Source organism: Crocodylus siamensis, chromosome 7 (assembly GCF_052110815.1).
Source record: "Crocodylus siamensis isolate JL-2025a chromosome 7, ASM5211081v1, whole genome shotgun sequence".
NCBI classification, from domain to species: domain Eukaryota; kingdom Metazoa; phylum Chordata; order Crocodylia; family Crocodylidae; genus Crocodylus; species Crocodylus siamensis.
This window is the reverse complement of record NC_143401.1, coordinates 46,854,000-46,880,814: the sequence shown is the minus strand read 5'-3', so window position 1 is coordinate 46,880,814 and position 26,815 is coordinate 46,854,000. Positions and strand designations below refer to the sequence as shown.

General features: G+C 44.5%; 1 protein-coding gene across 6 annotated transcripts in view; it reads left to right on the top strand.

The window, feature by feature from the left end:
* Positions 1 to 26,815, top strand: part of RHOBTB1 (Rho related BTB domain containing 1) — an 81,318-nt gene that overhangs the window by 19,097 nt on the left and 35,406 nt on the right. For 5 of the 6 annotated variants that reach the window (XM_090058288.1, XM_090058287.1, XM_090058289.1 and 2 more), the window contains 2 exons: positions 10,814 to 11,015; positions 11,374 to 11,477. In XM_090058288.1, coding sequence (XP_089914414.1) covers positions 10,824 to 11,015; positions 11,374 to 11,477 — 296 coding nt within the window. In that variant the 5' untranslated portion in view covers positions 10,814 to 10,823. Of the gene's footprint in view, positions 1 to 10,813; positions 11,016 to 11,373; positions 11,478 to 26,815 lie in introns of those variants that run through there. The other variant, XM_090058290.1, reaches the window with a different exon arrangement.

Genomic DNA, 26,815 nt, shown 5'->3' with positions numbered 1-26,815 from the left:
CCCAGCTAGCTAGGCCCCAGTCTTGGGCATCACATGCTCCTGTCACATGTGCCAACCCACTTTTTTAAGGCAAGGGAGGAGTGCAGGGAATGCCTGTGTCTACGGTGTGTGGCACTGCAGACCTGTCTGCACATACCGCACATCTGTGCTCATCTGAACATAGTCTAAGAGGGGAAGACGCAAGGTTTGTTTTTTTCCTTTAGTCTGCTTCCATACAAAGGATCTCAAAGCTCACACTAGAAGCCATAAAAGGTAGTGCTAATGAGAGGTGGTGGAATCTCTATCCTAGAAGGTTTTTAAGGCCCTGCTCGACAAAGTCTTGGCTGGAATTATCTAGCTGGGACCATCCTGCTTTCAGCAGAGGGTTAGACCAGATGACCTCCTGAGGTCACTTCCAACCCTAATTTTCAGTTATTTTAATCAGATCTAATCAGTGTGAATATAGCTGGCTTCTGAAACAGGAGATTGAAATGTATGACCATGCTGAGGCATGAGCTGAAAGAGGACAGGACCTGGACAACACATAGAAAAAATCTGGTTCCTGGTTTCTGGGTGCAGAATCATGGACTGGGTTGTGGAGTCTCTCTTGTTCCCATTCAGTATTGTCCAACCTTGTTTACAAAGATGCTTTCCTTAAGTCCGGTAGTGAGAAATACTTTTGGGGGACCTTTTTGCACTTTTCTGTAAAAAGAAAGATAGTAACATTGACCTAAAGTCTCCCTTTCCAAACTTTCAGAATTTTAAATATTTCTGTGATGACATAGCTCTATTGGGAATTTTCCTGCTTTAATCCCTTGCTGTACACTTATTGTTTCTTAATCAAAATGTGAATGAATTTCGCAACTGATTTCTGAAAACTGAAAACAGCAACTGATTTCAGCTTCCCAACACAAAATGATAAATGGGGAAAATCTAACAAATGTCACTTAATGTTCAACAAACAGAGGCAGACTCTGCCTTTTTAAAGGAAAACAAATGCACAAGAAATTTTTTTCAGTAGAGGTATATGCCAGAAACTCAGTGAAGCCTCTGAAAATGTTCTTTTTTTTTTTCTTCGCCTCTAAGCAAAAGTTGAGGTAAATATTATTCTCTACAGCAGGGGAAGGCAAAATATGGGCCCGCAGGCCAGGTTCAGCCCACCAGGCCATTCTATCCAGCCCATGGGGCACCTGAAAAATTTAGAAAATGTATATTGGAGACTGACAGAAACATGGGAAGGATTTCTGTTTTGTTAAAGTCACAGGCTTCGGTCCCATCATAATGATCAAGGGTCAAAAGATGCTGCACCCTTAGTTCCTGTTAAAATAAAGTGGATGAGTGTGTGGACCTAATATATGGTCCTCGGTACAGAAACCGCCCAAATCAGGAAACCAGCATGTTGTGAAAAGAAGCAGAATTCTGTAGATCAGCAGTTTCTCTTAGAGGGAGTTTAAGAACTACAGTTTTTCCATGTTTCTGAAAGCTCAGAGATTGTGGGGTGTGAAATCTATTGATGTTTGACCAATAGAGAACATTAAGAATTGTAAGTAGAGATATCCATCCATCCATCTTTCCACCTTCCTTTTCTTTAAACTTTTACACTCACATTTGTATGAAGTTGTCATATCCTTTTTGTGCTTGAGGTAGGAAAGGTCTTTGATCCTTTTCCTTTAAGGTGTACAGGGAAGAAGACTGTCAGGACGCAGCATGGAGACTTATAAGACCTTCTTGCCTTCTAGCAGCTAACATGGACTGGGAGGGTTGTGTGTCTTAAATCAGATTCCTATAACCTAAGGATGGCCTAACCAGGACCCAAGAACTGTATCACAGAAAGATCTTGATGTTTTTCTCAAGTACTTTCTGATGTCAACTCAGCAAATATGGGTAATATTCTTGGATATTTTCCTTAGGTGTTCTGTCATTATTGGCACCAACCCTGAACTGCTGTCACAGAGCAGCTGACAAAAGTCTGTTTTGCTGTTGGAGAAGAGTGAAGTTCTCATTGCACTCAATAGGAAGTGCATACAGGTGTTTGAGAACAGAATTTTGGTCAAAATATTCTGAAGTGCTTCTGAATCTTCAGATATTGGTTATAGTTATCCTTTTCTTTTTGCCTGCTTGCAGACTTTTTTTTTAAAACCATTTACCAGAAGAAGCAGTGTGTTAGTTTGACCCAGTTCTGCAGCATCTGTATAGATCAGGCACTTCAGTGAGTCTTGTTGGCACTTTTAGCTAAAGCTGATTCAATCAGCTATTGAATAAAAGTGCCCAAAAAGCCCCTCTAAAGTACCCGATCTACATAGATGTTGGGTGAGCTGGGTGCAATAACTAATTCCATTAACCTTTTCCTGTCTTCCCTACACATTTTTGCTGTGATTTCCTCTCATAATCATCTCTTGTAATATCTTTCTCTACCTCATCTTCCCATCTTTTTTTGTGATCTTTCCATAGGTCTCTTGCTCTCAGAAAGCATCCTAAGCATGCAGTTTGTGAAAAGCTGAAATCCCTCTTCATTAGAACCCAAGTCTCTTAACCTTTTGACATAGTCAGGATGTGGCGCACACAGTCCATCATTAACTTTGCTTCCCTGGGACATTTCTGCATTACTTTTAATGCTTTAAAAGAAATCCCTGCAAGCTGCAACCTTTTTGTCAGTTCATCTCCAATCCTTCCATCACCTATGATCATTTAGACAAGATATGTAAATCCATTGACCACATTTAGTATTTCTTTTAACATAAACCTGTTTGTGGGGTACTACTTCCATGCTAAAACCATTGCTTCACTCTTATCCTTGCTGGTTTTCACACTAAATTCTTTCATTCTTAGGCACCATACATCAGAATGATGTTGCACTCTCTTACTGCTTTCACCCCAAATCATTATGTTGACAGTGAACATCTTGGCCTCCTCGTCTTTCCACATGCTTTCCCACACCCTGCGAAGAACTCTGCTGGAAGCAGCCAGCTGGCATTGAATTGCACTAGCTTGTGATGGCTCCATTAGACTTCTTTAAAAACTCTAGTAAAGGTTTCCCTCAATTTATGTGGTACATGTATTCCTGGAGAACACCACATAAATCAGATTCACATAAAGTGAACCTACTATATAATGTAAGAAATAGAGACATGTTGGCTACTCCTGGGGCCACTGCAGCATGGATTGGGATGAGTGCAGGCAAGCGAAGCCCCAGGCACTGCAGCATGCAGCACTCACCCTAGCCCTGGCTGCAGCAGCCCTGGGAACTACCAGCACCAGCTGCCCGCAGCCACTGGGCTGCACTGTGCCCCAACCCCCCCGGGGCTCTGCCTGTCCCCATTCACCCCAGCTCCTGCTGCAGCTATCCCAGGAGTGGCCGATCCCAGCTCCCTGTAGCTGCTGGGCTGCACTGTGCCCTGGTGCTGGCAGCTGGCACCAGCAGCTCCCGGGGCCACTGCAGGCCTGGCTGGGGTGCAGACAGGCAGAGCACCAGGAAGAGCCTGGAGCTGCCAGTGGCCTGCTCTTGTCCAGCTGCAGGCGGCTGCCCACCCCTGCTGCAACCCTGGGAGCAGCGGACACTGCCTGCTTGCAACTGCAGCTGGGGGAAAAGAGCCTCTACTCACTGCAGGAGCAATCGCTGTGGGGGCTCTGGGGCCTCCTGGCAGAGCCCACCTGGGCAGCAGCACCTAGGCGGGGACCACTGGGGCTGTCACCTGGCCCTGCACCGTGCAGGGAGGGCCCCATTACCTCTGATGGCTGCTTCTTCTGCTGGTGAATATGGGGGTGGGTTCTTTTTTTTTTTAATTGTGGAGATGCTGTCAGGGGCAGCGATGGCGGGGTTTGGAGGGCTGGGATCAGGTAGGGCAGTGATGCGGGGAGATGGGGTTGGGTGGAGCAATGATGGGGTTGGGGCTGGGTGGGGCAGGGATCAGTGGGGTTTCGGGGCCAGACGGGATGGAGCCGGGTGGGGCAGGAATTGTGGAGTCTGGCGGGATGGGGCCAGGCAGGGCAGGGATTGGGGGGCAGGCGGGGGATGGGGCTGGGCAGGGCAGGGATCTGGAGGGCTGGGAGAGCAGTCAGGGGTCCCCCCTATGGTCCTCTTCCCCCTCATCCAGCCCCCTACTTGCCTGCACTGGAGCCTGGATCCAGTTTCCTGTGGCTGGCACACTGCCTGCCCTGGACTGGCAGGCAGCATGCTTCACCACCAGAGCAAGGGCCAACTATAGAGATACTCTGGGTGCTACCAGAGCATCTCTGAAGGACCCAGCCTCTGGTTGCCTGCCCTGCTTTTTTTCTCTGCAGGTTTTTTTTGACCCCATATCCAGGGGTCTAATTTTGCCCCCGTGCAGCAAATTTGCAGTGCGGTTTCTCTTTCCTGCACATGCCTCTTGTAGTGTCTTAAAGGAGTTTAAGATACTGCAGGAGGCACATGCAGGCTTGTCTGGACACGCTTGTACATTTTTAAATGCTGTTTGTTTTATCACAGTTGCATCTTACTCTGGTTGTCCTAACAACTGATCTCTGTCTAATGCCATTGTTGGGAATTCAACCAGTGGCAATGGTTTTTTTTTGTCTAGTCCTGGTTTGTTTTTTTTTATGATACCACTGAAGTCTTGTTTATATTATGGGTCCTGGGCTTTATTTATGTCTCTTTCATGCATGTTGTTTGCTGATTCCTGTCTTGGGTTCCCAGTAACTGGCTTTGACTAGCTCCACTTGCTCTTCGCAGATAACCAACCTTTCTTCACTCAAAACCTGGTGACTTACCTGTGTTTTTTTTCTCATTAGCAAGTACATGCTTTTGGTTCTTTTTTAATGCACTTAATGTAATAAATTTAACTACTGTAATCTTATCTATAAAACCTCAGAATCTCACATCTTGTACATATGCCTGGGTGGGAGCTCTTTTTGCTGCTTATACTGGTTTAGAAACAGTTAATTCATAAAGTTTGCAACCCCTTGATGGTTATAATTCAACATTAGAGCCCATTTTAATTTGAATATTTGTTCAGGCTTCTAACTAGATACTTTTTCAGTAATTAGGATTTTTTAAAAAAAACCTAGACTAATACAGTTAAAATTGCTCTGCATTTTTTCATAAAATATTTATTACTTTCTGAATTGGATTTGAGAGTTTTCAATTGTATAGCTGTAAAGCATTTTTCTTTTTGGTTTGTTGTAATCTCTGTCCTGTGCAGAATCAAGAGAAATTAAATACATCTTCATTAGGCTACCACTGATCTATTACAGAGCAGTTAGGCACCCTGGGGCAAATCTCTATCATAAGTAATATCCTTCTTTTGTTCCTTTTTTATTGTTTCCTTTTTGTTCCTTTCTAAGAGCCTGAGATAATTTTGTTGATCTCTCTTGTGTTTTGTGGGTTTATTACTGTTAACTAGGTTTGTTATGTGCTTTAAACCTGCTTTGTAATCATCTTGTGGAAGCATTTTTGTTTTTTGCTTTTGTTTACAGTCTAGGTTCTCTTGTACTGAATATATTTTGTGACTGGAGTTCATTCTCATTGAATCATAACTTAGAAGAAATAAGGTGGTAGTTTTTAATCAGATGGCCATGTAAAGGGGACTACAGTCTAAATAACAACATTTTAATAGACTAGTTAGCTTAAGATAATTATTTGGTATCTATATGGTTGGGAGTTTAAAACCAAAAAGACATACTGGCTAGCTATGCATCTTCATTTTCCATTCCAGCACTGTTAACATTTCTGTATTCCATCTGTGAGGCCAGTCTGTGCATGAATAAAATATGAAGTAATTTGATACTCTTTATTATGTCAGGGGTTACGGCTCATTTTGAGAACTGCAATAAAATGCTTTTTATCAAGGTTTCCCAGTAAATCATATACTGTGCCTCTCTTAACTTGCTTTTATTCAGCCAACTCATTCATACCCCTTTGAGGTTATGAAGCAGAGTTGCAAGAAAAATGGTTTATTGCCTGTAAATTTGAGTAGATACCAAGTTGCTGCCAATTGGCTGAATTACAAAAATGCTTGGAGGGTGTGGCCTGCTAACTGTCAGATGGCTTCACTTGCTCTGGCCTTGACCCTGCATCCAGCTGCAATTGAGTAGCATAGTACCTATGTGAATCCCTTGTTGCTTAGAACTTCACCCACAGAATTGGTATTTTATAAGGGATTTATTAATTAGCACACCAGCTGATGCCTGAAATTGCTTTTGGGTATGTGGACCAACAGAGACAGAAATGTAGTGGGATCACAGGTGACCAGCTGACTAAAATTCAGTGTAGCCCCCTCTCGTTAGGTGTGTCCCAGGGAGACTACAAGAAAGGGGCGGGAGACCCCTCCCACAGTGTGGGTCGCAGTGGGGACACCCCGCCACAACAACAAGAAAAGCTCTGACAAGAGGGCAAACTTATCTGCAACAGGTGCTGCCACACCGGATGAGCCGCAGAGGGGCAGAGCTCCCATGCGGTTCGTCAGCCACTTTTCTCTGCAGCTGGGGCCAGTGTGGCCAGTTGGTGTCATCAGAGAACACTACCCAACTGGGATAAAAGCTGGCGGTGTGGAAACAGCTGAGAGGATTGCAGCAGGGAAGTAGCTGAGAGATCATCCCTTGAGCCGATCAGGGGAGTCCCGACAGCTGCAAGGAGAGGCCGAAGAGGGACCTAGCAGAGGGGTCTGAGACATAATTAAAGGGACTTGTCACCCCAGAGGGCGGGGTAGCCAAATGAAGGGACGGCGAAGGATGCAGGACACGTGAGTGGGGAGCAGGCTGAGACCCCACCCTGGAGTTTCTGTTCTTTGTTTCCCTTTCATTTCATTTGCAGCCCTAAAACCCAAGAGGAAGGCCACAGGATGCACTCTGAGGACCAAGCAGGCCGGGGTCACGCGGGGACCCTGGACATTAATAGGCCAGACCTGTCACCAGGATCTCCTTACTACCCCAAATAAACCCATGCAGTGGAGAGGAAAACTGTTGTGACCACCAAGGGCCTGAAACAATGAGATGCATTGGTATATGACATCCAGGTGAAGTTGAACTATCCATTGTTCGGCTGTTCCAACAAGCTGGTTTATGGCTCGGGTGTAGGGGAGGTGGAGCCCTAGGACCACCCACGGGAGGTGATGTCTGGCACGTTCCCCCCTGCAGAAGGCAATCCCACTACTGAACATAATATCCAAGATGTGGCAGGTGAGTATCAGGGTATCCCTTGGGGAGAACACAACCAAGCAGCGCAGCAGCAGAAGTAGCCTCCACAGCAGACTCAAGCACCCATTCCAGGGCCACATAAGAGTGGTTCCATGAAGCCAGGCGGGTACAAAGTAGCAGTGTGGGAATGGATTATAGTTCACATTATTATACCTATTAGGATTTATCCTTAATAGATTAATTTCCTTTGACATAAAAATTGTGCAAATGTTCTCTGCTATCTTCTTTAATTTCCTGAAAACCTATTTATTATATATGTTAAGATAGAGCCTAGATTAGTGGTTCTCAGCCTTTTTAGACCCAAGGCACCTCTCCTTGGAAATGCCAGCTCTTAGTTTTCACTTTTTTTTTTTTTAGTATAGAAAAATACTAGAGCAATACTTCAGTTGCAAGGAACTCAGCAACCCCATGACAGATCAGAATGTTTTAACTTTATGAATTCCTATTTGAGATATCTAGGTTTATCATGTGAATCATGTTTGTACACCTAACAGTGCAAATTGTTGCATGGCACCATTGAAAGGCTCTCAGGGCACCCCAGAGTGACACAGTATCCTGGTTGAGAATCATTGGCCTAGAGCAGAGGTCTCCAACCTTTTTATAGTGAAGTTCACTTTTTGGAAGTAAAGGGCACCCCAGGATCATCTATGCCCCTCTCCACCCTACCCCCAAGGCCTCCAAAGCACAGGTGGGGGGGGCGGCATGGGCCCCCAAGTCTTCTGCCTGGCTGCGCTAATCCCACTTCTGTACTGCAGCTGCACTGAGTGGCACCTGCCCGGCAGCCAGATAAACATGGCATCGGGCCCTAGCCCAGTCAGGTCTGGAAGTATCTGCTGTCCAGGGGCTTGTGGGGGGGGTTCTGCCACTGGGCACAGCTCAGTGGAGGCCTTGGGGGGGTGCATTCCACTTCCCCACCTGTGCTCCAGGTGCAGTGGGCAGCCCACAGCAGCAGCCATCTTGTCCCAAGCACAGGTGAGGGAGGGAACACAGGTCCCCAGGGCCTCCACTAGGCTGCGTGCGGTGGTGGGAGCTCCCCCTCAACATGCTCCTAAATGACCAGATCTTCCCAGAACTGCCTGGGCTGGGGCCGCCCCCACGTGAGTCCCTGCTGCTTAGCTGAGCCACAACCACATGTGGCCAGCTTCAGCAGGACTTGAGGCACACCAGCAGCTGCCTCTGCCACCTCTGCCCCCTCAGAGATGGGAGGGAGCCCCCGCCGGTGCCCCTGGAAGAGCTCCCCAGGCTCCAATCCTCCCACCACCCATACAGGCTGGGGCACCACTTACCTTACCCTGCTCCTGGCTGGGCCTCATGGTCAATCGATCACTGCAGGGGCCGTGATCTGGCCTTTGCCCCTTCTCTCCCCCACATATTGACTTGCGGGGGCTGGGTGGGGGGGATGGGTGTGCACATACTCATGCGCCCAGCTCTCCCCTAGCCCAGGATCAATCTGTTGATCAGGATCGACAGGTTGGTGACCACTAGCCTAGATGCTCCAAGTAGCCTAAGGCCCTGTTGTGCTAGGCTCTGTACAAACATCTGTGAAGACATGTTCCTTATCTCAGAAGCCTCAGTCCTGCAGCAGATTACAGACATGTTCTGTGCTCACATAGAGAACCTCTGCCATTGCAGTCAGTTGTGGGATAAGGGCTTAAATTGCAATGCACTGCAAGAAATTTATTTTGTATATTGTAACACATTTATCTTATATAATTAATTTATATTTAATTACATTTTATCCATATAGTTAAAATAGCTGAATGTTTGAAAGCTATCATATGCTAAATGACTGACAAAATTATGTTTATGTAGCATCATTTTGAGAGAACAACAACATTGTCTCACTCTGTGACAATGAATGTCTGTGCTTCCAAAGACTTCCTTAGTCCCTCCCCCCGTCCTCATAGACAACTCAAAGTCATAACTATTTAAACATTAAAAAAGCACAATTAGTCATAGTCCAGTAGTTATTAATAACACACACATTCTTAAGATGGAGAAAATAATGGATTTAAAATGGTGAAGAACAAATATCAAAATAGCATTTTATTTTTAAATTGGCTTGATGATGTGATGTATATTCTGTAGTTATGATGGGTGAATGAAATTTGAATATAAAGGATGTTTTAAGGCAGAATCAGTCAATAGCTCAAATTTTAAGTGTTTTCTTGATAGGAAAAAATATAATCAATTTAGAAGTTTAACATACAGAAAAAGCCCCGGGAATGGGGAATGCTGGATAACAAAATATGTCAGTTAATTGAGCGGCCCTAGCTACTGCTTCTCACGCCGTGTCTGGGGCGTCCTTCTGCCCCTCCTGCGGCATTGCTGCCGCTCTCGTGGGGCCCACAGGGCCCCGCATGACAGTGAGGCAGGTCCCACACAGCCTGTTATGCCTCCAGGCCACAGTGGGCACTTCCAGTTTTACTTTATCTTACAAGCCGGCATGTCGGTTAGTGGAGCATACCGGCTTGTAAGATGCCAGATAACAGAACTTCTACTGTATAATGTATGCATCTTGGCAGTCAATGCAAGTGAATGGAAAAGGTTTCCATGTTTGAAAAATTCTGTTCGACAAACCCTACTAAATAAGGCTGGCTTGTGTTTTCTCAACTTTTTCCTTGATGACAGTTTCACACCAGACATTCTATAACTGAGCAGATGACTAGAGATTTGGAGAGCAGAATCATATTCTGAACTATGACTGTGCCTTTCTCTTCTCTGAAAATGGTAGATTTTGCAAAGGCCTTAAACTGTATTTAAAAACAAATCTCTCCCCTTTTTGCTGACCAACCTATTAACTGATTCGACATGCATCTAAAAGATGATGAAGGAATATATTCTAGTTTTCTATAAGGACAGTGTATTTTGGAAAAGAAAATGTACATTGTGCTCTCATTAAAGCATTTCATGGTAAAACAATTCTAGCGTCTTATCTTATAAACGGGATTTGCTAGTGAGAAAATATTTGAATTGACAAGATTCAGTTAGACTGTTTGGTTTTAATTTAGACTTTGGTCTGTGAAAAATTGTCTTTAAAAGCAGAGAGGCTAGGTGATTTATACAGGCAACAGTGATGGTAGAGTCAGTCTAAATTACAGGTTTCAGCAAATCAGTGCTCTTGTGTCATTTTATTAGACATTACTTTTGGAACTTTAATTACAGCCTATTTTGTACATAAATGGTAACCTGCTTTTACCTGTTGAGACTATCTTAATCCACATCTTCAAGGGTCAGGTGCCAGGGAAAGCCTATAGTACAAAAGCAAGTTTATACCGGAGTCCCTCAAGCCAAACTCACTTACATCCTGTCTTAGCTGCTTCTCAACATGACAGGGAGCTAGTGAGAGGTAAGCTTGTGCCAACAGTCCTAGCTTCACCAGGATTTTTCTTCAGCAAACAGGTTTGTGTTTACAGAAAACCAAAGTAAAAATAACATGCTAACTGAGGGGGAAAAAAAACCATTTGAGGTCAAAAGAACAGTTCTTGGGTTTTAGTAACTGTATGTGGTATATAAAGGAACTGATATTAAGCCAAACTGAAGTTGAGTTTGGTCTTGAAACTTCATCATGTGGGCAACTGGGAAGAAGTGGAAATAGAAGAATCTGATCTTAAATAATTCAACTTCTACAGCATTGGAAAAAAATGTAACTGTCTTGTTACAGTTTTTGATAAATGGACACTGACATGGACTACGAAAGACCCAATGTTGAAACCATAAAATGTGTGGTGGTTGGTGATAATGCAGTGGGGAAGACTCGCTTAATTTGTGCAAGAGCATGCAATACAACCTTGACACAATACCAGCTGCTGGCAACTCATGTACCAACCGTCTGGGCAATTGATCAGTACCGCGTCTGCCAAGAGGTAGGGGTTTTCAAGCCTATTAAATATGGATGTACTAAATATTTATGTATTAAAAACATTTGTATTTCTGTTCAACTCCATTTTCATCAAAGTGTGGTAATGGGCACCTCAGAAATACATTTGCAAAAGATTATAAGGTATTCGCCATCTCTCTAGGGTGTTCCATTACACAGTTTGTGGCAAGAAGAGATTTTTTTGAAGTTGCATAATATGCCTAAATAGTAAGAAATACAATGCTTAGGACAATATTGTGATAGAGTATGTGATGAAGCATGTCATCATACAAAGAAAAGTGCCAATTACCTGCAGTGAACACTTTAACTGAGCAGAAGAAAACGTGATTTCTATTCTGTTCTAGGTCCTTGAACGTTCACGGGATGTTGTTGATGAAGTAAGTGTTTCCCTCAGGCTCTGGGATACATTTGGTGACCACCACAAAGACAGACGTTTTGCTTATGGAAGGTAAATTGATGAAAGTCTAACTTTTAAATAAAACGTGCAATGAAATTTAGCACAGGGAAATTTGCAGGCCTTAATTTTGAACCATGAAGCCTTAAAACAATCAAGGGTAATCATATCCTGCCTACTACAAAGAGGATTATCTACTGCAATGATTTAAAAGATACAAATACTTATAAGAAAACATAGTTTTCCTATGCAGCATTCTTGACCAAATAATTAAGCCCTGTTGACAAATGTTGTCCAGTTAGAAAATAGAGCATTCACAAAATCAGGCTGCACTGGTATAAAAATGGAGGTCAGTATTTCTTACTTAAACACCATGAAGTGACCATGAAATGTAATCAGTTCATTTATTGCTGACGTAATCCACAGATGCATTGGAAATACATTCTTACAATAATGTATTATAAAAGAAATAAGTGTTCTGATTGGTTTGATGGGTAATTCTCTTAGGGTTAGAAAAAGCACATTGCAATAAATGACAGTGTCTACCCTGTTGATTTCGGTGGGGAGGAAACAAGAAAAGAAGGGAAAGGTTTTCTTAATATAAGTAAGTTCTAATAGCAGCTGAAATTGTGTGGTTTAGTGGGAGGTAGATCTGTCCCTATCTTGGTTTAAACAGAAACTGCTGAATAACAGACTATTTGTTATAATATAATGCAGGAGTCTGCAGCCTATGGGCTGCAGGCTAGTTCACCCTGTGAAAACACTGGATCTGGCCTGTGGCAGCCCAGGAAATCAGCAGCACGTTCCAACCACAGCAGCAGTGGAGGCATCCCCAAGTCCTAGCTCCTGATGTATTCTATTTAGTCACTCTGCTACAGCAGAGGCAGCATCCCCTGGGTCTAGCACCTGCCATCTTCTATCTGTTCCCTTCAGAGTGTCTGTGGATCACTGGGGAGGTGCAGGATTGTGGCTTGCAGTGGGACATGGAGCATAGGCAGCAGCCACCAGTATCAGCAGGTTACCCACCTATCATTATATGTTCCAGTTACCTAAAGTTATTGAAATGGAACCTCATAAACTTTTTCAGGATTGACATACATGCTGGGTCATTTCTTGCATTATATTTTTCCTTCTGGAACTTCTTTTCTCTTTTCCATGTCTTACCTGTTCCAGTCTTAGCTGATCATTTTTGCATATACCCTTTGTTTGCTCCAGCTGAGAGTATTGTTTGTACCTGTGCCAATTTTGCATGGTCTGTCTCTAAAACATTTTTCTTGGGAGGCTCTCTATGCATATGAATAGGACAGGGTTGTCTGAGTCAGTATTAGGCATGTAAATATCATTTTAAAATTATTTGTTTACCCTCCTCCAATTCTATAGGTTAAACAGTTACCAGCTCAGACATGGCTGCTGCTGTGAGCCTCTCCAGGGTCCCTTTGACATGTGGGGGTGGAGGTAGCTGGCAAGCCCAGCAAGACAGTACAGCTCAGTCGAAGTCCCCTGCTAAGAGGCAGGGAGCACCTGTGAAGGAGTAGCTAATTGATTAATTGATGAGTCATTAGGCTGCCTGCTATTTTTTTCTTTAACTTCATAGGCTGTGGGTATGGGCAGTCTTCAATTTACAACTTTTTGAGTTGCAATGAACGGCACTTAGAACGTTTATAAATTGACACCTCATTTGGGCATTCCTACATGGGTTTCATCTTTATGGCAGTGGATACTGCGTGCTGGTAAGTAGTGGAAAGGGATGGGGGAGGGAAGGAGTATGGGAAGGCAGATCAACACCCCCTGCAGTGAGGGAGGGACTGGGACTGGGACAAGTGCTGCTCAGCTGGGGCCAGACGGGTGCAGGAACATGGGGAGCGAAGGCTCTCACTGCCGTGCGCTGCTCATCTGGCAGCTCAACCAGCATTTCCTGCTGCTGCTCCCCCTGCTGGTCCAGGAAGGCATGGCAGGGGTGCTCTTGGATCTGCACAGGGAGGGGTGGGCAGGGCCAGGGCTGCACTGGGCTGAGCCCCAGGTGGGCAGCGGGGGCTACAGTGAATTTTTGGGTGGCTGCAGCCCCCTTGTAGCCCCACTCTGCTGCCCACCCCGCTCCTCGCGGGTCCAGGGGCACATGCCTTCCTGCCACTTGCCCACCCAGGGCAGGATGGGCACAGGGCAGAGCTGCTGCGCTGCCTCCAGACAAGCAGTGTGCAGCAGTGGGAGCCACCAATGGACAAGCCGTGGCTTTGAGGGCATGGGGGAGCGTGTATCCCTAGATCAGAGCAGGCAGTGGAGTGGGAGCTATGGGGGGCTGCAGCCACCCAAAAATTCACTGTAGCCCCCACTGCCCACCCAGAGCACATCCCCACCCTGCCCGCCCCACCCCGCGCAGGTCCAGGGGCACACACCCCCCATGCCCTCCTGAACCAGCAGTGGGAACAACCAATCGAGCCACCAGAGAAGCCACATGCAGTGGAGGGAGCTGCCCCCTCCCTGTCCCTTCCTCACCACATTGATCTGCCCCCCACCACGCCTCTTCCCTTCCACCTCCCCTTCCACCACTTACCAGCTGCATGCAGTATCGACCATTGTAAAGGAGCCAATCCCCCATTTGTAACACTTTTTATGGGGAAATTGGTTCCAAGTTACAATGTTTCAACTAAGACATGGTTTTAAGGAACCAATTGCATCTTAAGTCTGAGGAGTGCTTGTATGTATTCCTCCCTTCCCCCTTCCTCTGCCTTGCTTCTCCATCCCTCCCTCTTGCCTGCCTGGCAACCTTCTGGTTCCTTTTGGAGCGCTGCAGCTTCCATTCCCCCCCCACTTCCCTGCCAGACTGCGTCCAGCCTCACAGGAAACGATAACCAGTAACCTTTAACCAGTTATCACTGGGCTTATCAGTTAAACAATTAGTCATTTAACCTTTTACATCCCTAGTCAATACCAAATAAAATGAGTGATTGTAGAGGGTGCTGGTTAGCCTGCTTTGATCTTTCATGCTTCCTCAAGTTCACCAGTAGGTCAGTCTACCAATTGAATCCAGCAATGACATTTTCATGTATCAATCCATGCAACTTGTCAAAGCCAGTGTATGTAAAACCTTCTTTACATTCAGTGTTGTCCTAGAGGTGTGTTTTATAAGGAGTTACAAAGTAAACATTGCTTTCTTCTAATAAAAAAAAAGTTGGTGGATTATCCTCTGGGTAGGAAGGTGATTTTGAAAAACAATTGATGCTTCAGTTCAGTAAAGGATTGAAATGCATGCCAACTGCTCTGGTGAATGAAGACTTAGTAGTAGTAGTAGCATGCCTTGGTTATAGAAGTTGTATAATTTAGCAGTGATGTGCAGGTATGAGATCAGTTATTTATATAATTTGACACTGATGTTAATATTCAAATTTACTGAGGCATTTCACAGTAAGGCTTTGGTTGTAAACAAGGGAGCCTGACTTCTAATAAAACAACTGTACCTTGCACATCCTCTAACTTTTCCTCTTTAATGTGTTCTCATGATATTGTACAACAGAGACCTTGCAACTAAACAGATTATGAGAGATTAGGAAAACAAAATCAGGCATGTTGTGACCTCTGATCCAACATATACTGACAGGACAGAGAGGTGGGAAAACAACAATACTTAGTTTCTAATCCCACAAAAGACATGAGTGACTTGGGATCAAAGTGACTGAATGTGCATTTGCAGAATTGGGCCCTTAAAGTAGGGTATATGTGGAATGGAGTTCAGTAAAAAGGTTTGGTTCATAAGGGAGGTGTTCTAGGTACATATTATATTGGAATTTTTCTTTCTGTGAAGGCTCTTAATACAACAGTTTGGTTACTACGTAAGGAAACTTTTATTAATAGAATTTGATTGGTATTATTTCAGAACTGCAGATTCTGTTTGCTTTTGTTCTGAAGGTTAGTTTATGAACAATGAAACTGTTAATTGTTTAGTGTTTTTATATTTTAATGTCTTTTGTGTGCTTTGAAGTGTGTAAGTTAGCTCTTGCAGCACAGTGGAAAAGATGGCTTGTGCCAAAGCTTTCAAGGTTAAACCCACAGGTGTCTCTTGTGATTCTTTTCCTGAAAGTCACTTAATGAGATGTCCCTTCAGTGCCCTTCCAAGCTGTTTTATGCTGAGTGAACCCTGTCACAACCCCTACTGCATAGTGTCAGTTAGCCAATAGCTAAGGCTTGTTCCTGTCCTAAATGTGGCACAGCAACAACTAGCAAGTCGTCATTTATCAGCTCCTATTTGAGGAAGGAAGGGGCCACTCCAAGTGGAAAGGATGCTTCACCAGCATGCAGGGTGACAAGAGAAAGAGATGCCCAGGTAAGCAACAATGTCCTGGGAGTAGGGGGCCACAACTATCCTGTGAGTGGGAGGGAGGCGCGTGCACACTCAGGAGGCCTCAAGTGCCTCTACACTAATGCTCGTAGTATGGGGAACAAGCAGGAGGAACTGTGCCTCCTGATTGCGAGTAAGAATCCAGACGTAGTAGGGCTCACAGAAACCTGGTGGGACCCCACCCACGACGGTGGTGGATTTTCGGGGATACAGCCTATATAGAAGTGACAGGACAGAGAGGAAATGTGGGGGGGTCACGCTCTATGTCAAAGAGTACCTTACAACATCAAGGATTAGCTTTGGGTTAGAGGAGGGTCGGGAGGAGACACTGTGCGTCAAACTAAAATGGGGGGTGTGGCAAAAGGGACCTTATAGTGGGTGTCCACTACAGACCACCCAACCAGGGGGAAGAGCTGAACCGGGACTTCGCTGGTCAGCTTATGGAGGCGGTTAGGTCAAGGGATGTTATTGTCATGGATGACCTAAACTATGCAGACGTTTGCTGGGAGGAGCAGACAGCCAGGTCTGACCGTTCGCATAGGTTCCTGGCTGTTTTACAGGAGTCACCTTATCTAAGAGGTACACGGCCCCACTAGGAGTAATGCCTTGCTGGACCTTGTCCTGGCCAGTGAGGGTGACCTGGTGACGGGACTGCAGGTCCTGGACCACCTTGCACCTGCTAGCAGGGCAGGTGGGGGGTGGGGCCAGGCAGGGAAGGGATCGGCCTGGGGAGGGCTCAGGGGGCAGGTGGGGAGGTATGGCCAGGTGGGGCAGGGATTGGGGGGGCTGGGGGAGTGGGCAGGGCCCCCATGGTCCCCTCCCCTCTCCTCCAGCTCACCTGACCCTTTACTTACGAACTCTGCAGCGTGGGTCCAGCTCCCTGCTGCTGACACACTGCCTGCCCAGCAAGGGCAGGAAGCATGCTTCAGAACCAGATCGAGGGCCAACCATAGAGACACTGGCAGCCAGAACATCTCTATGGAGGACCCAGCCACTGGTTGCCTCAAGGCACAGCCCCAGGCACGGTCCCCTGTCCCACATTTTTTTGTCTGCGGGTTTTTTGACCCCTGAATATCCAGGGGTCTAATTTTGCCCCTGCACTGCAAATTTGCAGCATAAGGAATGTTTTCTTGTTTTTGCACATGCGTCTTGCAGCATCTCAAACTCCTTTGAGATGCTGCATGAGACACATACAGGCTTGTCTAGAGACTCCCTATGAGTGTGTGAAGAAAGGGATATACACTGAAACAGCTATCCAGTTCAGGCCAAGTGTACTACTATCTCATAGGGATAACGGAGACCTGCTGGGACTCCACCTATGACTAGGCCACAGGTATAGATGGCTATACCCTGTACAGGAGAGATCATGCAGAAAAAAGGGGTGGGGGTGTAGCTCTCTATGTCAAAGAAAGCTACCTGTCCCTGCAAATTGACATTGGCACCCAGGGAGGACGTCTGGAGTCCCTCTGGGTAAAAACGCGTGGGGAACGTGGCACAGGGGACATCATGGTAAGAGTCTACTACAGACCTTCTGACCAGAAACAAGAGCTAGACCAGGAATTAGCCAAGGAACTGGCCGAGGCTGCACAGTCTCGGTGCTTGGTTGTCATGGGAGACTTTAACTACCCAGACATCTCATGGGAAGAGCATGCAGCCAAATCCAATCTGTCACAAAGTTTCCTCACATTCGTGGATGAGCTGTACCTGGCTCAAGAAGTCTGTGGGCCAGCAAGATGTAAAGCATCACTGCATCTGGTACTGGCCAAAGGGAATGATCTAGTCAGTGACCTAAGAATTGATGGAAAGCTGGATGATAGTGACCACAGCCTGATCACCTTTACTATCTGTCATAAAGCTGGGAAGTCAGTCAGCAACGCAGAAGTCCTCGACTTTAGGAAAGCTGACTTTGACAAGCTCAGGAGGCTCGTTGTCGAGGCCCTAAGGGACCATGACTCGACAGGAAGAGGAGTCCAAGGGGGGTGGTTGCTCCTGAAGGAGCGATCCTGACAGCACAAGAGTTGCCTGTCCCATCTTGGAGGAAGGGTAGCAAAAGGCCACAGCAATACCCTTGGCTCAGCAGGGAACTTGAGGACCTCCTTCACCTAAAAAGGGAGACTTAAAGGATGGAAGTCTGGAATCAGCACCAAGGAGGAGTACTCAGCACTGGTCCGTGCGTGCAGGGAGCAGATCAGGAAAGCCAAGGCTGCAACCTAATTCCATCTGGCTTCACATATCAAGGATAATAAAAAGTCCTTTTTCAGTTATATAGGAAGTCAGAAAAAAAAGCAAGGGTAACATTGGACCCCTGCTGAACCAAATGGGACAACTGATAACCGACACCCAGGAAAAAGCCAACCTGCTTAATGGGTACTTCACATCGGTCTTTCATCAGCCCAGAGGGACTGCCCTTCCCAGCATGATGCGGACTTGCCAGGGTGAGAGCATCTTTATTCCCAGCATCGGTGTAGACCTTGTAAAGAAACACCTTGCAAGGCTGGACATCTTCAAGTCAGCTGGTCCTAACAGACTATACCCTAGAGTAATCAAGTAGCTGGCAGGTTTCATAGCCCAACCATTGGCAAAAATATTCAGAAACTTTGTAGCGTTCAGGTGAAGTACCTGAAGACTAGAAGAAGGCCAATGTGGTACCCATCTTCAGGAAAGGGCGGAAAGTAGATCCCGGGAATTACAAGCCAGTTAGGTTGACTTCAATCCCCGGTAAGATTCTGGAGAAAATTATCAAAGAGACCTTTCTTGATAAGCTGGCTGATTGCAACATCCTGAGGGACAGCCAGCACGGATTTGTTGCAGGTAGGTCTTGTCTGATCAATCTCATCTTCTTCTATGACCAGGTGGCATGTCACCTGGACAAGGAAAAAGAGATTGACATCATATATCTGGACTTTTTAAAAAGCCTTTGTTCTGGTGTCCCATGATCTCATGGAAAAAGTGGCCAACCGTGGCCTCGGCTACGCCAGAGTTCAGTGGCTGGGGAACTGGCTCCGAGGTCAGACCCAGAGAGTAGTAGTCAATGGAAGCAAATCATTATGGCCTTCCATGACCAGTGGTGTTCCCCAAGGCTCTGTCCTTAGACTGGTTCTCCTTTATCATCTTTATCAATGATGTGGACATTGGTGTCAGAAGTGCACTTGTTTGTCTTTGTCTTTCTCAGCTTTTTCCTATCTGGCTTCCTATACATGTGTAGTGTCACTTTTAAATATCAATTTCCCTTTTTTAACTTATTTGCCTTTCTCTTCATCCATTTTTCAGTCTTCCTACTATGACTCATGTTCTTCGTGACACCATTGCCAGAATTGTGCTTGCCCCATTGTAGTACCAGTTCTGTACAACTTCCTTTTATGTTTGTTTTCTATCATCATTTCATCCTCATCTAAAAGTTTTCTTTTCCCCTTCTTAATACTTTTACTTCAGCTAATTTGATATCTAATCTCTTCCTTATCTCTTGTAAACTGAACACTTTGCTAGAGATTGCTGGTTAGTACTGTCAGCCTTTTTTGATTTGTTTATAGTTGAGTCTTTCTGTTCTTTTCCCATAGGGCAGTTGATCCAAGTTTATTATATCTGTTTAGAGAGATGTCATCTAAATATTGTCCATAGCTACAAAGCAACTACTTGCAGTGACATCAAAATTAATCTGAAATGCCCACTTTCTATTATCCATTATTTTTAGAGTTCCTTTTTTTACCATAACTTTATCTTTCTGCCTACAGGTAGCAGAAAATTGAATGTGTGTCTCCACAAAAACATTTCATTGTTATCCAGTTCCTTATCAGACTTTTCCTGCAACATTGTTAGCATGGGAGTTTGCCGTGGGCTAATACAATAGTGTGTCGCAGGTTAGTCCTGTCACATGCTATCTTTCTGGATGCCATTTTGTTTTTTGTTCCCTACCTTGGAGTCTATACTAAGGCCTTGTGTTTTTTTTTTTCCACAAACCCATTTTTGGTGTCTGATATGAAGAACAAATAAGTGTCCTTTAGCTTTAAGCCACACTTATCTCTGGAGTTATATTTTAATGCAGTGTTTTTGTTTGTGAGTTAAGAACACAGTATGCAAGCTCTTTATATTTTTCAAGAAAAAAGATACATTGAGTCAAGAACTCTGGAGTAGGGCTGTGTGAAGCTTTAGGTGCTGATTCAGTTCGGAGGAGATTTGGCCTGATTCGGTGGCCAAATCCAAATAGAATCAGGGGACCAATTAAAAGGTCTGAATTGATTCAGAGAGCTTCAGCGATTCAGACAGTCCCTGCTCACTGCAGCAGGGAGCTAGACCCAGACTCTGACCTGGTGAGTAGTGGGGAGGGGAGGGAAGGCTGGAGGAGGTCGGGGGGGACTATGGCGGGGCCCCTGCCCGCTGCCTCAGCTCCCCCCTCCCCCCCATAGCTTCCCTGCCCACCCCAGCTCCTGGTTGTTTAACAAAAAAACCTCCACTCACCTGGTGTTGCTGGGCAGGGGGGCAATCCCCACTGCCCCCTACTATCCCATGCTGTATGGGGGGCTCTACCACAAGCCCCCCAACCCCCATCTGCTCTCCCAGCCCCCCATGGCTGCCCAGCTCCTGGCCCTTTATAAAACAAAAACAACAACAGCAAAAAACCCTGCACTCACTGGCTCCTGCAGCAGCCTTGGGGCTTCATGGGGCTTATGGAAGAGCCCTGCCATGCAGCATGGGGCAGTGGGGAGCAGCAGGGATTGCTTCCTGCTGGGCAGCAGCCAGTGAGTCCAGGGTTGTTGTTGTTTTAAGGGCCAGGAGCTGGGGCGGGAGGGGCAAACGTGGGGTGGGGCTGAGACAGTGGGAGGGGGTCAGGGGCTCATAGCAGAGCCCCCCACATGGGGTAATGGGGGGAAAGTGGGGATTGCCCCCTGATGGCAGGAGCAGGTGAGTTGGGGCTTTTTTTTATCAAAGAGCTGGGAGCTGGGGCGGGCAGGGCAGCTATTGAGAGTGGGTAGGGAATGGGGCCTGTGTGATTCGCCTGCAGCCGAATCTCTGAATCAGATTCGGCTGAATTGATTTGGAACAGTGATTCAAATCACCAGATTGAGTCACTGTCTCCCGAATCATCCAAATCCAAGCGAATACTAGCCACTTTGCAGAGGCCTACTCTGGAGCTGAATTATGCAAAAAACGTCTCTGAAGTCAGTGGGAGTTTTACTCAGTTAAGGAATGCAGAGTTTGGGCAAGTAACAAAGTTTTGATAATTTGCAGATTGATTGATTCATTATCAAAGTTCTGTGCTTGGTGCTAAGATGGCCTTTTCCGTAAGTAAAAGATTAAGCTGCTGCCATGATTAACCCTAAATCTAGATCTTAGAGACAGATGTAAAATTAATCAAAAGCCAAGATTATATAAACAAACTCTTAAATTTAAAAAGTTGATTTCCCCTTGATATTTTGTTTCTTAGGTATTTGAACTGAAACAATAGATCTTGCAGGTTATTACAGTGGGAGATGAAATATTCTAGTCATTTTTATGATGCTACAGTAGTTATCTGTAGTTCTCTATATATCCTCTACTGTGTTCCTGCAAGTGCAGAGAAAATACAGCAGAGGCTTAAAAAATGTAAATTCTAGTATGATGTACATAATAAAGAGCAAGCAGAAAAGGCTAATTCCATTTTTAATCCTTGCACTGAAGTAAATTATATATTTAAAAAAAACAGTTTATACTTTTATAGGTGTTGCTTTTGACTGAAAATGAAATTAAAGAAATTTTAGAAGTAGCTCTGCATGCTACTCACCACAAAATCGGAATATATTTCAGGACATTATGACAGTTTTGCACATTACAACTGTGCTTAAGAAGCTTCACTGCTCTGGGTAAAGTATAGAATTGATTCTCCTGCTCACCTACAGGGCAGTGCATGGTCTTGCCCTGTCTTATTTGGATATCTTTTGTCCCTTGCAGGGCAGGGCACTCCTTGCATTTTAGTTCACCAGGCCTCCCATCTGTTGTAAGCGCATGTACACAAGTCTTGCATCTTCAGGTCATTTTGTTACGCTCATCCATCACTTATGAAATCCTTTCCATGTCTTGTGGAAGCTGCTACTGCATTAACTAAACTCTGAATCCACTTAAAATACATTCTCTGCCTTGCTTTATAGCTATCTGTGCAATTTATTTTCAGCTCTGAGAGATTCATGCATGAAAAATATTATGTCATTTAGTAAAACTTTAAAAATGTGTCTGAGATGGTGTAGTGGTGTCGCAGGGCATGTAGGTGCCCTGTTCCTTAGAGGGGAAACAGCTAGGGAGAGAGCCCTAGCAGTAAGCAAGGAGCCCAGCTGCTGGTTGCCAGGGTAACCAGTGGGAGTCAGCTGACCAGAAGGGGCAGGGCCTGGCTCCTATATAACTCCTAGGCTGAGGCCAGGCAGGCAGTTCCCTGTCAGTAGCCATCGGGGTAGGAGCTCTGCCGGAGTAAGGAAAAGAAAGAGGCCAGAATGAATGGGCAGTTGTTATGGGTGAGAGATGGAGAAACCCTGTAACAGGCTTGAATGTGATTACGACTGGATGGCGTAGATTTATGTTATAGCCAAAGGGCTTGAGTTTGTGTTGATGGTTTACAACCGGTGGTTTGGGTGAGGCTATTAGGGGTTGGAGGAGGCATCATAGGGGGACCCACGGTAGTGTGAGGACCCCGGTGCCAGAGAGGGCACAGCATTTCGGGGTGCACTGACTCCAGCCCCGAGAAGGGGAGCGGAGAGTTGGAGGCTGAGTAAGGCCGAGGCCGCCTGAGCTCTGTGGGGGGTTTGAGACCCTGAGGAGGAGAGTTGAGGCCAGGCACGGCTACAGCCACCTGAGCCCCCCAGTGTGAGACGCCCCAGAGCAAGGGGGCAGTGTGAGAAGCCCCAAAGCAAGGGGGCAGCGTCCAGTACATCAGCGAGGCTTGGGGCATGGTAAAGGGACGGTTAGAGCCATGCATAGCCCATAAGGCTGGGGTGCCCAGAACCGCACTATCAGAACAAGACTCGGGGTAGCAGGGAGAACCATAACCAAGGGGATGAAAGGCAGCCTCTCTTTAATATTTATAAGATCAAGACATGGCGGGCGAAAACGATGGTGCTTTGAAGCAAACTTGGCATGGTAGGGGGCGCTAGGGGAGATCACAGCCACCCCTAGGACCCCGCCCTGTGACAAGTGTCATAGCAGTAGGATTTTGCATTGCCATAAAGGAGATCCTACACTTAATTCTTGGCTTCAGTCTTTCAGCTTGGGAGCTTTGTGGAGCTGATATGTACAGTCCAGGCTGAGGGAAAGATTTAACCTCTCTTAACACTTAAGGAGTTACGTCGGTGGATCCTAAAAATAATTCCCATCATCTCTAATTACACTTCAGTCACAAGACTTGTAGCTGTGATGCAGGATGTGAAAGATGTTATAAAGCCAAGGGGAAAAGTATGAGGATGGTGCCTATAACACAAAAGATTCCATGCTTGAGGGAATATAATGCTTTATTTATGGTGAATGGACTTCAGAGGATTCAGCTACTCACATAAACTTTTAAAGGGGCAAAATTGTTGTCTGAAGTTACTCGGAATTCTTAGCTCTACAACACTTGTCTGAAGAACCTCCCTCACAATAGTCTGGCACATCTATAGCTTCTCTCAGAAACAAAGCTAACCCTCAGAGTAGGAAAAAATTAAGACCAGTAACAGAAGAAATTTAGCTATTTGGTTTCTGCACCCCTTCCCTCCCCAACCAGCTCTTTAAAAAAAAAAGAAAGAAAGAAAAGAAAAACTTGCTCTGGGTACTTTTGTTTTTTTTTTTCTTAAGTAACATTGTACTAAAATAAAATGTAGTTCATCTCCTCAAACTCATTCTGTCAAATTTGACTCCTGGATATCATCGTAAGTCATCTAAAAATAAACAGAATGCTTTTGACTTGTCCTCTAAAAAGGAAAGAAGATGACAAGACTAAAATGTTTAGACTTGTTCTTCCCCCTTGATTTCTTCCTCTGCATAGATTTCCAGGTCATCCAGTGCTACTGAGACATGATTTTTACCTTATCTTACCTCCTTTTAGATGTCCCATCCTTCCCCTCATCACAGCTTTATCTTTTTCCTGAGGAAGCCCCCTTCAAGATCTAACACCATTGCTCCTTTATTAGCTATCAAAGGACAATAGGCAGTAAGACAGAACCCCCTCATTTGGGGTTAAATGATATGACCCATGTGGTTAATTATTTCAGCAGCATCTTCAGACCAAATTAAATGCTAGGTAATAAAGATGTGTTCAATGTGGTTTTCTTTAAATTTCTACTGTACATTTTAATATGCAGCTTGTTTTTTAGCAAATCAAAGCAATTACAGGCATTGGTAAAGTTCTTATTTATGGGGCCAAATCATGCAACTCAGACTCAACAACAGTTCTAGTCCTTTCATAAAGCACTTTATTATCCAATAATGCCTTCATGGAACTCTGCCTAAAATGGGGAGTAGAAATGTTGGGGCCTTATGCATCAGTTTCCTATCAGAAATGATAAGAAGCCTACTAGTATTAAAATTGTGCAGCACCCTAAAAAGGATCTCAAGGCACCCCAGCACTGGAACAAGGCACTGGAACAGCATGAAATGCAAGCAGTAAAATGTACCCAAGGTGCATGCTGGGCAGTTAGTTGCTACTAGAGTGCCACTGGTGTCTAAGCTAACTTGAGTAAGTCTACCATACACTGCAGACTCTGCTATGATTAATGTAGACGTATTACTATATGCAGCTTGTTCCCGAAGAGCTTCGAAAATTGCACTGCCTGACAGCATAACAGCATTTGTGGATACAGTTCCTGTTCTTTTTCTGACTGCAGAAAGAATACCTCTCTATTTAAGATTAAATTGTCCCTGTTCGTACAGTTCAGAGCTTATGCTATTGAACACCTTGATATAACCACATAAATTAGTGTGTCTTAGATTTTAATTTTAGTAAGTATTTTATGTTCATAAGGTTATTCTTGTACTGTGAACTTACCTCCTCCTGGTGGCCTCTTCAAACATATTGCACTTCTCTGGGCAGACCTTCTTCTTAACTGGGAACATTGTGCCTGGCTCTACCCAATACTTGTGGTAGGCTAATTAGTACTAGTGACTGACAGTGCCATTTAACCTGTACCACTCTAATTAGCCCAGTCACATGGTCATACTTGCTGCAGATTTAGGAAGCCTCTGCACTTGAGCAGGACAGCATGCTTGAAGATAGGGTTGTCAGGGTCAGCAAGTTTACTCTAGTGATATGGTGTAACAATTTCTTAGAAACCAAGAAACACAAATATTTCTCTCACTCTATCTCAAAACCCCCCCCAAAAAACCCTGTTTCTCATTTCAAATAACCAATATTTGAAAAGATCCAGTCCAGGGCCCTGGTGGTCTTTGATCTAATTAAGCCTAATGGCTTCTTCTCACCTGAGAAGCAGAACAGAACAAGTGAGAGATAAAAATAAATTTAAATAAAACCCTACCTTCTGCATAAATACTAATGCTTAGGATGCTGCTTCTCACCCCTGAAGTCTGCAAGAAGAAAATCACCCTAAATATTAGTAAATTGGAATATTTCAGACAAAAAACTTTGGGGAGGGAGGGAAATATTTTCCTGCATAGTGCCATGTAGAATGCTTTGCAGTATTTGGTGGATCAGTTAGTGGCCAACAGTTGTTGAGTGTGAATGTGAAAGAAATATTCACAATTTACATCTGTCATATTCTTCAGATTTATGTTGCACTTTCTCTTGTCCAGCAGCCTGGTAACGAGGAAACAAGTTATTCTGATGCTTTTGGCAGTAGAGGCAGATCCTTCCAGCGTGTGTTAACTGATTTGCAATTATTGGTGCCACTCAGGGGTTTGATTATAAGAATGTAGTCGCAAACCATAACGCTTTGTTCATATTTATCTCTAACTTTTGGTAAATCCACAAAGTAAATAGTCTGGTTACATACCTCCAGCAGTATGTTCATATTCTGAAGACATAAGAGAGGCAGTTTTGAATGTCCAAGATCATAGACTGAATTGCTGCAGCTACCTCTTTGGGACTCTGGCAGTACTTAACTTTATTACATGGCATTTCACGTCGCATTTCAGTATATGTAATACTATACGTATATGCTACATAGATGGGTACCTTGCATGTTACCCACCTATGTTTCCTGGTACCCTATGGATAGTGCCATGAAGAAGTTCTAAATTAGTATTTTATATTAAATATTCATTATCAAATGTCAAAATGTTATATATTTAAAATTTTAGCTGTCTTCATGAAATATTACTGTACTTTGGTAGGGTTTTTTGTTTGTATTCACTAAAAATTATCTAGAGTTTAAACTCCATGTACTGAAGATACAGGTAGAATAAAAGCTGACTATACATAGAAATGGAACAGATTGTCTTTTATCATTGTTTAAGGTGAGAAAGGAACAGCAAAGGTAAGTAAAGCACATAGAAATGGATATAAAATAGGTTTTGTAAAAATTCTTTACAGTTACGTGACCTTAGGTAAGTTAAACAAATGCGATTGCAGTTTGTAATGTGCAGAGATGTCAAGGCCTGGTTTTAAATCAGACTTTCTCCATTTTATGAATAAATTAAGCTGTACTTTTTTTACTTGGGGGCACATGGGATAAATTTTTAGCCTCTTGAATTAGAAACATAAGATTTAAATTGCCCAGATTGCTGGTTCAAACTGTACTATACACAAAGGAGTATAGTAGTCAGGACTTTTCTGTCTACTTGGGAATCAGCAAACTTGGATTTTGTTCTCAGCTTTTGTTTGGCCCTGGCCTGTCAAGTTAACTCAGCAACTCTCTCTTGCCTCCTTTCTTTTATGTTAATATTATAAGCTCTTTCTGGATATAAACAGTTTCTTACTATGTGTGTGTACAGTACAAAGACAGTGAGGACCCAACTGGGGATTTTAGGCACTACAATTTAGAAAATTCATGTACTTTCCCATAATGACTTTTTTTTTCACTCGACAAGGAATATGAGAAAATAAGTCAAATCCTGTAATTTCCAACAAAAATAGCATTTGTCCTACAATAACAGGAGGAACAAGCTTCTC